Raw genomic sequence first — 12,978 nt, 5'->3', positions numbered from 1 at the left:
TATATCAAAATGTTACCGATTATCTCCAATGATTTGTACAAAAATCATCTGTTAGACAGACAGACATGAAAAGACGGACAATGGACGGACGGACTTGCATAAATCGACTCGGAATGTGATTCTATGAAGACATCAAAAGGAAATATGGTCTATCTCGTTTCCTTTTGCCTATTACAAACAAATGCACAAAGACATAATACCCTGACCACCTTGTGGTGTAGGGTATATAAAATATATATAGATATATATATATATATATATATATATATATATATATATATATAATATAATATATATAATATATATATATAGGCTGTAGTATCCATTCGAAATTCAAATACTAAATTTGAAACAATTCCGGTGAATAATGTCGCCTAAATCATTAAAATACCGAAATCGAGAGGTACCGTTATATGGGGGCTATACGAAGACGTGGACTTCCACGGACAATATTCTCTCCTAGGTTTTAGTATCCATTTCGAACTTCAAATACCAAATTTGAAACAATTCCAGTGAATAATGTCGCTAAATCATGAAAATACCGAATATCGGGAGGTTCCGTTATATGGGAGCTATATGAAAACGTGGACCTGGACCCCATTTACGAAGTTAACCTGCCTACTGGAAAAATAAACATGTGTGCAATATTTTAGCCTTCTATCTCATTCATACGAAAGATAGCGTGTTTACAACAGGCAGACGGACATCGCTAAATCGACTTAGAATTTACGCTGATCAAGAATATACTACTTTGTGGGTCTGACATGAGTATTCGAAAACTAAAAATAGTTCAAGCACTCATAAAAGACTAATCGGACAATTTTTTTGAAAAAATATTTTTCCTAAAATCAAGTGTATAAAAAATATGCACGCATATGAATTGTACTGCAGGAAAGGTTGTATAACAGTACAACAGAAAGTCAAGTAAGTCTTTAAGTAGTAAGACTGGCCCTCTCAAACTGACATAATTTCCATGCCAACAGTAAGAATGCCTTCTCATGTTATATAATTTATTCAAAGTAATACGATGACAAATTACTTATTGTGCATTTCCATTGATATTTATCGATCGACAAACCACTAGAATTACACTCAGAAATTAACGTTAGGCACAAGTAAGTCTTTAAGTGGTAAGTCTAGCCCTCTCAAACTGTCATATTTTCTATGTCAACAGTAAGAATGCCTTCTCATGTTATATAATTTATTCAAAGTAATACGATGACAAATTACTCATTGTGCATTTTCATTGATATTTTTCATTAAAATTATTTTATTTTTTAGTTTACTCAAATAGTTGCCTGGTAGTGACTTCCTTGCCCGCGCGCCTCTCATCAAACGAATGGCATATGCGTCAACCATATGAAGCTACACGGGGATGTATCTAGTGTGTGTGTACTTACTTTCACTTTTCCCATGCCCGCGGTGGTAGGAATTTATATTTTTTGGCCATCACTTCAGTAGACGGACTAAAGTACGAGCATGGAAAGGCGACCAGACCAGACCAAGACTTTAACATCATTTACCGAGTGATAAATTACAAATCTATCTTATGACAGTGGTATAAAAAATTAAATATGTAAATCAAATGCTGTGAGTATATTTAAATATTTTTGAATTTTATTTATTCGATAAGGCTTGATTGTTCACAAAGAGATTATTATATTGAATATACAATCCGTTCGTTTAGCACATGGGTTTCATGTCGATTCATTCAGTATTAGGAATTACCTATTATTAAACAACTCGGACCGATTTCGTGTCCCGAATATAACCCTCGAAATTCTTGTCATCGTCAATGGACGGATCAAAGTCGTTGATGTAGTGGGTCAGAAGAGGGTTATCCAGCATGGTCGTGTGATTTCCTTCTATGACTTTTACGATTACCTTTTCGTTGGTAAGGGTCTGCAGACAGTAGTCTTCGTCGATGTCCTGCAACGATACCTCTGCTGGTCTTATGAGTGTAATAGGCGTATTCAACTTTTCAAGTGAAGCCAGATCACATTTGGCAGCCATGCGGATGCGTCGGAACATGGCTTGGACTATGGTCTTCGAATAGTCTTTGGAATAAATGTCCTGATTTTCGACATACTGCAAGAATTTGTCCATCTTCTGATCCAGTGTCAGCAATTGATGGAACTCTACTCCGATCGATTCCTTTTTAGTGTCCGGGAATATTTGGGTAATTATTCTGGTGAACAGAAAATCGTAAAGTTCCAAGTCCGAAAAGTCTTCGCCGATGTGGAGCAGACACAACTTGGTGAGGAAATGCGGGGCACCATCTATCAGCATTAATTTACCGCGGAAGCCTGCCTTCTCCAACAGAGCTGTCAACCGCAATGCCACATATGAGCCAAAGGAATAAGCAATCATGTAGAATGGCTCATTGACTTTCAGCACGCTCTTGACGTGTTCAAAAGCAGCCTCAGCTATTTCACTCACCGATGTCATTTCCGCAAACTATGTAACTGTAACAGAAGCGCTCTCGTGTTCAATTCACTGGCAATCTTGTACCATGACATACCAGCAGTTCCCTCTAGACCAGGAATAATAATACAGGGTGGCATTTGAAGTCTAGTGGCATTTGCTGCTGTTTCCAATGGTAATGTCACTTTGTCGCAGTGGGACTCGTCGCCCAAGTTTCGTAGCAAAAGCTCAATGCCATAATTTTGGCTGTCCGACGTAAATATCATCTTTACGGTTTCAGCGTCTTCGCGTTTGCGAGCTTCCTCGAATTCAGCCAACTTCTGGAATGTCAGGGATCTTAAATCCTGCGGAGACAATACCAAATCAAAGTCTCGTTCCAAAGTTTGTTTAATTTCAACCGCCATTAGGGAGTCCATTCCCATCTCGGAGAGAGTAGTTCCCATGGAAATGGACTTAATATCTCGAATACTCATTATGTTCATAACTGTTTCAATGATACTCTCACTACCCGATCGTGCTGCCCTCTTTTCAGCCACTACCATGCTCGATACAATGGCATCGGGTGCATTAAGAAGTGTATCCAATTCTTGCAAGCATGATGAAATACGTTGCTGCAGGGTGCCCCCCGATTTCCATGTCAATTTTATCCTCCGCCATGTCTGCAACTAAGCCCACTTCACCAACAGCGCCCCATTGAATTGCCTTTCCTGGATAACCAGCCTCAACCCGTTTCTCAACAATTCGCTCCATAACAGAATTGGCCATGCCGTAGTTCGTTTGCCCCGCATTTCCCCTACCGCAGGAAACGCTGGAGAAAACAACGAAATGCTCCAATTTCGGGCACATTTTACGCGAAAGTTCATCCAAGTATTTGGTCGCCCGTGCTTTAGGGCCAAACGATTCCATAAACATCTCTTTGGTTTGATTTTCGAAAATGGCATCGCGCAGAACCACTGCCAGGTTGAAAATTCCCCCGACTGGACCAAGTTTTTCAGCTTCTGCAAGCAAGTTCACGCATCCTTCATAAGTGGTAATGTCTTGGGTGCTTACGTGAATTTCACATCCATACGTTTTCCATAAACTGAAAGAAGGAAAAAGAAACAAATAAGTAAAATCTGTAGCAGGGCGGGGCCGATCAGCCGGTGCCCTGTACCACTATATTTTACAATAGGGTTTCTGTAGATCCGAAACCCTTTTGGCTAAAATGAGAGAATCCACCCTCTAGTCTTTATTATATATTTAGCTATGATAACAAATAATAATTGAAGATAATATCGTTGGTCATCAATATTCGTATAGGATAAGCACTTGCGATCCCCTCGGAAAGTTACTTTCACGACTACAAAAACATTTGAGGCAGAATGCTAAATATTATTAGTTTCTTCTCTGTTCCTAAACTCTAACATCTTGCAAAATTTTGCGTCGACCGGCCCGTAATTGTGGCATGTAGGATGACGACAAAATAAGGAAAAAAGTAGTGTTTTTGGTTCACTTCATCCCTTAACTATTTGCGATCATCGTCATATAGGTGGATATCCTGATGGACCTAGACCACCATGATAAATTTTTTGACAGTTGGTCCATAATTGCGACCTGGAGACTGATTAGAAATTACAATGGGCGAACAGACGGACTGATACATATAGCTAAATCGAGAAGTTCGTCGAGATATACTGATCGGATTGTAATATCCAGAGGGTCTGACCCAATATTTCGAGAGTGGTGTTGGATATAGTAAACTGCGGTTCATGGCCGATCCACGCTTGAAGGACTTCCGTACTTACGCAATTCGATAGGATTGATAATCTTTTGACAATCCATTTCTTGAGCTCAACACTATTTTTTTGGCACCGCGTGTTGCCATCCAATCGGCCAACTCAAGTCCGAAGCCACCCAAGCCACCGGGAATAACATAGCTAAGGTTTGGCTTAAAATAGACCTGCTTCAGAACTTTCACTGGTAGCGTGTACTCCTCGTCCGGATCTTCTCGCACTTGCACCAAAACTTTACCTATGTGCTTACCGCCTACCATGTAGCGGAATGCTTGTTCAATTTCGTGAGCTGGAAATACGGTGGCGGGCAGGGGTTGAATGATGCCATTGGCAATGTCGGTGTCAATTATGTTTTTCAGGTGCTGCATGCAATGGAATCCATGTTAAATCTCTACAACTCCCAGCTTATTCGTATTGCATTTTAAAAGTATACTCACAGCAATTTCTTCGACTGAAGCGAACAGCAGACGATCTGCCAATACAGCGTGGAATGTCAGTTCCTTGAGGAAACAGCTCATACCTAGTTTACTGTCATTGGCCATGTCGAATTTACCAATCTCCAAAAAATGTCCACACGTACCTAAACAACGAATCGATGCCAGCAGCTTATCTTCAGACAGTGAGTTGAGGACAAAGTCCACTCCCTTGCCATTAGTTTCACGTTGGATCATTTCCTCAAAGGAGGTGTCACGGGAGTTCCCTATGTGAGATTCTGAAAATAAAGTGGTGCTTCGGCTTAGCATTAGTCAGACGATGGATTACGCCAGATTACCTTGTAGTTGAGGGAAGGTGTCCAGCAAAAATTTCTTCTTCTGCGGCGTACTGCAAGTGGTAAATACCTCTAGATTGTAGGCTAAGGCCGTGCGTATAGCAGCTATACCAATACCGCCGGTGCCGGCATGGATTAGTATGCTTTTGCCTTTCCTGATGTCCGTGGACATAAAGAAGGCATAGTAAACCGTAATATAGACAACTGGGACAGTGGCTGCCTCTTTCATGGACCAATGCGGCGGAACTTCCCATATTAGCGAGGATGGTTTGTCCACGTAGGATGCCACACCACCCTTGACAACCATACTCATAATGCGTTTACCAGTCTTGGTATTTATTCCAGAATATTCAAAACCAAGCACGCAGGTCTGGTTTAGGCGGTCAGCACCATACAGTTCCACAGCCAGGCGGCCCGTAGCAAGCATTATGTCACGGAAATTAATCGACGAGTAGGTAATTTTAATTTCAGCATCGGCAGGATTCAGAGGTCCCTCGAACCAACGCAATGACGACAAATCTCCGCGATGTATAACATTGCCAAAAATGTGATCCTTTCTGCACTCAGGTTCTTCCTTCAAGCTAAGTTGAAGGTGTCTATAGCTGCCCCATTTGCCCTTCAAGTGAGAAACACAAACTAGTTCATCCAGTTAGAAAAAAAATATTATGTACTCACATGCCGATACACATTTACAGCCAAACCCAACGCATGCTGGCTCGCATAGAAACTATCCGATAGAGCGAATTTAGGCGCATTTTCATCATCCACAAAGAAACACGAAACAATGGACCCTTCAGGTTCCTTACGGAGGCAATTAACAAGACCAATCAGGCCATTCACCTTCTCGTTAATGGCATAGAGGACGACCGGCACTTTGGTGGACAAAGCTTGTTGAACTTTTGTCACCCAATTGAATTCATCATCAGATTCGCTGACTTCTATCAGAACTGGTTCCACAATATTCACACTCTTCGGCCTATATTGGAGTAGCAAAATAACTTCTTCGTTGTTGTCCAAAGGTATGGCAGCAATCAGATTAAATTTATCTGGAATAACAAGACTGTCGATGTTGGAGGCTGTGCGCTCACGTACCACCATAAACCCGTTTTCAATCAGTGACTTCCCGGCAATTTTGATTGTGGACTCGTTCACCAATCCGCCCAGGCCTCCGATTATGACGAAATAGCAATTACTTAATGATGACAGTTTGCCATCTTCTACGTGCACAGATGTATGCAAATCCGGGAATGTTCTCTTTGAGAGTAGCATATAGTCGCCGGTTACTTGTGGCAGATCTTCAATTGAGTCCAAAAAGTCAGTTATCAGAGAATCACGGCCGTCGGTGTCCACCTCAACAATTCTTAGTTTCAATGCGGGCGTGTTTTCCAGAGCGATTTGAACACAAGCTCGGACGGCGTCAGACTTTGCCAAAACAGGTGAGGGGAAATGGGGTAGAAATTGGTATTTTTCCAAAACGGGTATGCCTGGGGGACGGCGTCGCTGTACAGGACTAGCATGTACACCTATTAGTTCAATGCCGCCCGAGACAATGCGGTTGTTCTTCGAATCGACGTAAACGTCAAAGACCCGATTGTCTGGGTCCATTTTGCACATCAGATCAAAGTGATGTACGCCATATATACGCAGTTTACGAATTTTTGTTGGCAGTAGCAATGATCGCGAATCAGTTCCCAAAATTTGAATCTGCAACATGGCATCCATAAATGTCACCCAGTTGTACTTCCATTCTATTTTCCCAAAAAGCCCATCCCCACGGGCTTCATTGACCGCTTTAAATGCCCCGTTATAGTGGTAGCCGCGTAATCTCAGTTCCTTGTAAAAGTCCCTCGTCGACATCATTGGGTAGTCGGTTTCCGGTACAATATCGACTGGCTTGGGAATGGTAGGCCGTTCAACTTCAGTAATGCGCCCGGTCACCACCAATGTTCCCGACTCGGTAATCTAAATGAGGGCACAATTGGGTATTATCTGCACCAAAAACTTACATCGGTTTTATACTTACTTCGAAATTTCCAGTCCCGTAATGGATCATGACCGTAAGGTTTACGTTCTGGTTTGGAACCATGTGAGTGGCACGTAAAAATTTAACTTCGTCAAACTCTACTGGAATGTCCATATAACTTGGACCGTGGAACATGAGACAAAAGGTTTCCCACACATACTGCAGGTAACATGTGGCTGGAATAAGGATCTTGCCGTCAATAACATGGCCGCCGATGAATTCTTCATCATCGCTTGACAAGCTGATCGTGTACATGCGTTCCCCACTCGCTTTCGTTTTCATGTTCTCGTAGGTTGTGACGAACCAGTTTTCACTGTGATCCCAACGGACTAGGGAACTTATACCAGGCGTACCCCGTGAAACAGGGAACTCAATCTGGGGATAGAGATTCTCTACGGGAAATGTCAAACCATTGGAGAAGAGCCTGGAATAACACGAAAACCAAGAAGGTAAACATCGGACAGATATATTGTGATAGATAGGAACTCACTTGCCCAGCGCCGTCAAGAAGAAGAGCCCATTGTTCTTATTGGCTCGCTGAGTAAGGGGAATATGTACACCCTTAGGCATTGAACGCTTCAATATGGCTTGTAACAAGCCATGCGGAGCTATTTCTATTGTGAGAGCGTCCTTCGGGAGAAGTGCAAAGGTTTCTTCAAACAGGACACTGTTCAGTAAATTGTTTGTATGGTATTCGGCGGAGCATAAATTGCGACCGGGTTGGTCCCATTCGGATTTAGGCACACTGGAGCTAAGCCATTTAGAACTCCTTGTTTTAGGCTCTGGAATAATTTCCTTCAGGTATTTCAACAGATGGGGCCCCATATGGGCAATATATCGCGAATGATATGCGATGTTGGAGCATGGAACTTCTTTAGCGAAAATATCCTTTGCTTTAAGTTCGGCAACAAAATTACTTACGTCTTCGGACGGACCCGAAATAGTGCATGAATCGGATCCGTTGTGACATGCCACCTCTATGGTAGGCGGTAGAATTCCCACAATTTTTTTGTAACCAATACCCACAGCTGCCATGGACCCTTTTATTTTTTCAATGTCCAAACTTACTTTGCCGCGGTAATATGATGCCAATATCATTTGTTCGGGTGTAAATCCACCATCGGCGTACCCACAGCCCAGCTCACCAACTGAGTGACCAATAATGTAATCCGGTTCCAGTCCCAGGGAATGCAATACATCGACCAAGGCAATTTGAATAGCGGCAATGCCAACAAATGAATGCAGAATGTTCTCGAAGACGGAGGGGTTGTCGGATGTCAAAATGTCAATCAGGTCCAAACCCATCGGAAGTAGTGCAGCATGGCATCGTTCAATGGTCTTGCGGAACTGCGGTATAATCATCAGTGCAGATCCCATCTTAGTCCATTGTGATCCCATGCCGCTAAACACCCATACAATTGGGCGCTTAATGCCGGAGTAGTGCTGGACATCTCTCACTTCGGCAATTGCTGCCTCATTGCCATTCTTACTGAACACACCATAACCACGGAATACCATTCCAGGTACATCTTCTTTTTGGATGTTATGCAAGAGTCCAATAAATTCTGCATCCAGGGGCCTCTTCAGCAGTTCATCAAATATTGTATTTACCGATTCTTCGGTTCTACCAGCCCATGTGACCAGACGTGGAAAGTCGTCGTCCGGTAAACCATTATTTGGTTTTGATTTGTGATATGCCTTCAAAACGGCATGGGCGTTTGCACCCCCGAATCCAAAGGAGTTGATTCCGATGTATGGCTTTTGTAACTCCATTACCTCGTTAACAACAATCAAACGTTTCTCGGCCAAAGCATTTATTTCGGGTTTAACCTCCTCAAAATTAATGTTGGGTGCAATTTTGCCGGTTTCAAATGCAAAGCAAGCCTTTACTAACGAACATATACCGGAAGCAGATTCCGAGTGGCCCACATTCGATTTTACCGAACCAACTAACAGAGGTTCATTTCGCTGACTGCACAGGACATTATCAATGGCACGGCATTCCTCGGGATCACCTACCACAGTGCCCGTGCTGTGGGCTTCTAAATACCCTAAATCACTGGGCGCAACATCGATTTCGCTATAAAATTCTCGCAACAATTGCTCTTGCACTTTGCCTGAAGGGTATGTAATTCCCTCGGGTTTGAAGCCATCACAGTTGGTCTTGGAATAGACGACTGTTGCATAGACTCGTTTAGCATCACGCTTCCGCTGAAGGAAGAGACAATTGATGGCCTCCGACCGAGTGTAGCCAGACGCGTTCTTGTCAAATGGGCGACAATACCCATGGGGAGCCAAAACACCAAGCCTGAAAACAACATTAAAATGGGAATGCAATGTAGTGACGTTTAGAAAATCGCTCGTAATACAGGAGTTGTAAGAAGGCGTACGGGTATCTTGGAATGAAATGTATGTGTGTATTTAGCTTACCGAGCAAATTGAAGTGTGACGTATGGATGTAGCAGCAGATTGGATCCCCCTATAATGGCCGCATCTATTTCACCGCTTCTAATAGCACTAAAGGCACAATCGAGGGCATACATCGAACTCGAACAGGCGGTATCGATCAGAAACGATGGCCCCTGCAATCCAAGACTGTACGATATCCTATTTGCCATCATGGCACGACTGCAGCCTGTGATTCCAAAACCTCCCGATGAAACTTTCTCATAAAACCAGGTTTTTTCCGATTCAGAAATGCATGCTCCAATATAGACGCCAGTTCTACTGCCGCGTAAGGTTTTTGGATTGATGCCGGCATCGATAACAGCTTCATAAGCAGTTTCCATTAAAATTCTTGTTTGCGGATCCATGGTATGGCTCTGCTTGAAATGCACTCCGAAAAAGGTTGCATCAAACTTGTCCAAATTATAAATTTTACCAGAACGTTTTGGAATTTCTGGATTGAAGTGACGCCAACGGCGTTCATCATCGTCAACCATGTCGATCTACATGGGAAATTTTAACAGGAAAAGGAAATTAAATGCAACGAGAAGAAATCAACCGCTATATGTCTGGTCTACTAAGACTGTATAGAATGTTTTACAAATAATCTTCTACCCATTTCGACTCCAAAACGCTAAGAAATATGTCTAGAAGCTTACCGTTATATGTGGCGTATTTCAAAACCTGGGCCTGGATTCTTATTCTATGAAAATATGAAATGCAAAATATTTCCTTCATAACATTTTTCATTTGACATTTCCATAGAACAGAAAATTTGGCAAGGACCGAAAATCGGCGGGTTGAACAATATTGGAAATTGTTGCAGGGGAATTTTTATTATCGTCATATTGTGACTTGAAATACCAAACAACAGCAAAGACTTTAAATGGATTTCAAAATTCTATTCCATAGACTTTCCCAATTAATTACATATTGCCTAAGCGGTTTAAATCGCTTAACATTGCTAAACAACAGAGGTACTGTTTTATGATTGTCATATCTAAATGTAAATCGATTAACTGTCCTAACACGAAACAAAGACATTTAAAGTCTTCGCACGAAATGGATTCAATCTACCAAAATAAATGTCTAATATTTAACATAATCATTTGTTAAAGCGATGACATTTATCGTTAAAAAGGATTGAAAAAAGAATTCTTTATGCTTTGGTGGTAACCGGATAAATTTTGATTCCCAATTAATTTCATATGACAGCGATATCTAAAATTCGATGCACTCAGTCGAAGTTTTTCACCAAACAGGTAAAGCACTAACATTTATATGATAGTGTACAAAAATATTCATCTTCCCCACTATGGTAAAAAGTTTTATACGTCCGTATTACCTAAACACGCCAGGTCCATATCTGTAAATTTACCAACTCATAATGTTGTAAAAATTTATTATTATTTATTTCAAAATTCACCCTACATATAATGCTACATCCCGATATTTGGTATTTGGATGATTTTAATTACAATTTTCAACGGAATTTCGGAGTTGGAAACGGTGATACCTATGACATAGAAATATATTTAAAAAGGCTTACTGTTCACTTGATGGGGCATATTAAATGCTCGGTCCGGCCGATCTAAATTATTTTTTTACTAGTTTGCGTTATGATACTTTTTGAGTATGAGATGTTTTATATGCCGTCCCCTAAGCAACTTTTCATATTCTTCACGTACGCTGGCATGTATAGACTATAGACACATTCTTATTTTCATATACAGTCCACTTTAATTATTCCACGAAGTGGCAATGTACAAACGTAAAATGCTAGCCAGCGGACTTTGGCTATGTTATTTATTTCGCATTTCCGTAGTGAAAATCAAGGAGGAACAAAAAAATAAATCTAATTTATATACGATGTGATCAAAGCCAAGGCAATCTTTAACAATGGTAATTTGTTGGAAATTCAAAGCATAGTAACAATATTATTAATTAATTTCATGTAAATATTGTTTGTACATTGTTTATAAATGCATACTATTTAGTTGTTTCGGAATCTAAATTTTTTATAATTATTAAACTGTACACACTTATTTTGTCCTTTTTGGTATTATTATATATCGTTGCATTTTACTTCAGTCCAGTCCTGGTTTGCCGTCAACAGCATTTGTTCATTCGGTATTCTGTTTTTTTTAATGTTATCACAAACTCTATTTAACACACGAACCTTATTATATAGACAATGCTCGTACTCCGCGATGTTATGGCAATTGGGAAACTTTCCGGCCATGCCCGCTATAACTATGTCATCTCCATCATTTTCGGGGTAAATACGCGACAATCTTGATTGCGAGGACACGGTCGATTCTTTTCCCAATATTTTCATATTCGACATGTTAGTATAGGTGTCCTTTAAGGATTTCCGTTGAGTCGTAACTGTATTTTATTTATTTCAATTTCTTTCAGCTTTAGAAAAGCACTAAAAAGTCACAAATCAACAATTTAACTACGCGTAATCCAGGTAGTACGAACGAATTGCCCACGAAATTGCAATTGACTTCTTTGGCCGTGTGTGGCACTTTTATAATCTCCCTCCGGCTCATTCGAATTTCCGAAATTTAAGTGGTTTCTTTCAATTACATTTCTTCGATGGAAACACATATGCGATAATGATGTATAAATTAAGCAACGATTAAAAGTTAAATAACCTCTTCATATATTCTCTAGTGCAGACCGTGATACTAATTGACCTCTTAGAACGCACGATAAAAAAAATAATTATTCAATTTCGATTTTTATGTAATATTATTTAAACAACGTTTAAGCACAGCAAATTTCGTCTGTTCGTAAAAACTTAACAACAACAGAATGCCGATTAAAAAGAACTGTGGAGACAAAGTCGAGTCTTGGATTACATGCTATCTGGGCGGAAATACTCTATCACTAATTTAATTTGATATTAGGATATTGCCCCTAAGCATATAGACGCCGCATATAGACCTATAAATTTGTAATAGATAATCAAAACGGATAAAAATAAACAACTTTAAGACTCTAAAATTTAAGTCTTGAACTCAAACTTAAAATTTTAATGCCAATTATTCTCGATACAATACTTAATAATTTACCAAATTTCGCAATTCAAAATTTCAAATAAGTTTTTTAATTGTTTAAATCACAACCTCCGCAATGATGTAAAAAATCTTTAAAAATAAAAGTGTCGGGATTCAATATTCGAACTAGTTCCATTTAAAACTGCAAATGCCAGTAAATTCGATTGGGGATTTCATTTGGAATCTCAAAAATATCCTAAGATGGGTTATAAAATTTTCTGATATAGGGTTTGTTATCTATAGCGAATCCTACTTTGTAGCGTCTAACATGATTATTTCGAGAATATACAAACGGAATGACAAATTGAGTTAATCATGTAATGTTATTACTCAAACCGAGCTCTATTGACTTTTCAAATCTATTACTGAAAAGGATAAAATCTCAATTCTTTGATGTACACCAAATGGTTAAATTTGGTACAGGCATTTCCAATAAAATCGTTGTAACATTACACAGGGAGCCACCTTGGACTGGTATTA

At 40.2% G+C, this 12,978-nt stretch overlaps 1 protein-coding gene across 1 annotated transcript; it reads right to left on the bottom strand.

Annotated features, from left to right (window-relative positions):
* Positions 1 to 1,595: 1,595 nt before the first annotated feature.
* LOC131802489 (fatty acid synthase-like) lies at positions 1,596 to 11,948 on the bottom strand. The gene is given in 11 exon segments (XM_059122841.1): positions 1,596 to 2,459; positions 2,462 to 3,050; positions 3,052 to 3,505; positions 4,209 to 4,558; positions 4,634 to 4,908; positions 4,969 to 5,581; positions 5,641 to 6,927; positions 6,989 to 7,412; positions 7,479 to 9,296; positions 9,419 to 9,936; positions 11,613 to 11,948. Coding segments are annotated over 11 exon segments (7,221 nt in total). The 5' UTR covers positions 11,781 to 11,948; the 3' UTR covers positions 1,596 to 1,734.
* Between the last annotated feature and the right edge of the window lie 1,030 nt (positions 11,949 to 12,978).

Source organism: Musca domestica, unplaced genomic scaffold (genome assembly GCF_030504385.1).
Source record: "Musca domestica strain aabys unplaced genomic scaffold, Musca_domestica.polishedcontigs.V.1.1 21, whole genome shotgun sequence".
Taxonomy (NCBI): Eukaryota; Metazoa; Arthropoda; class Insecta; order Diptera; family Muscidae; genus Musca; species Musca domestica.
Note: the sequence above shows the minus strand (reverse complement) of the source record. Positions and strands in the feature narration are given on the sequence as shown.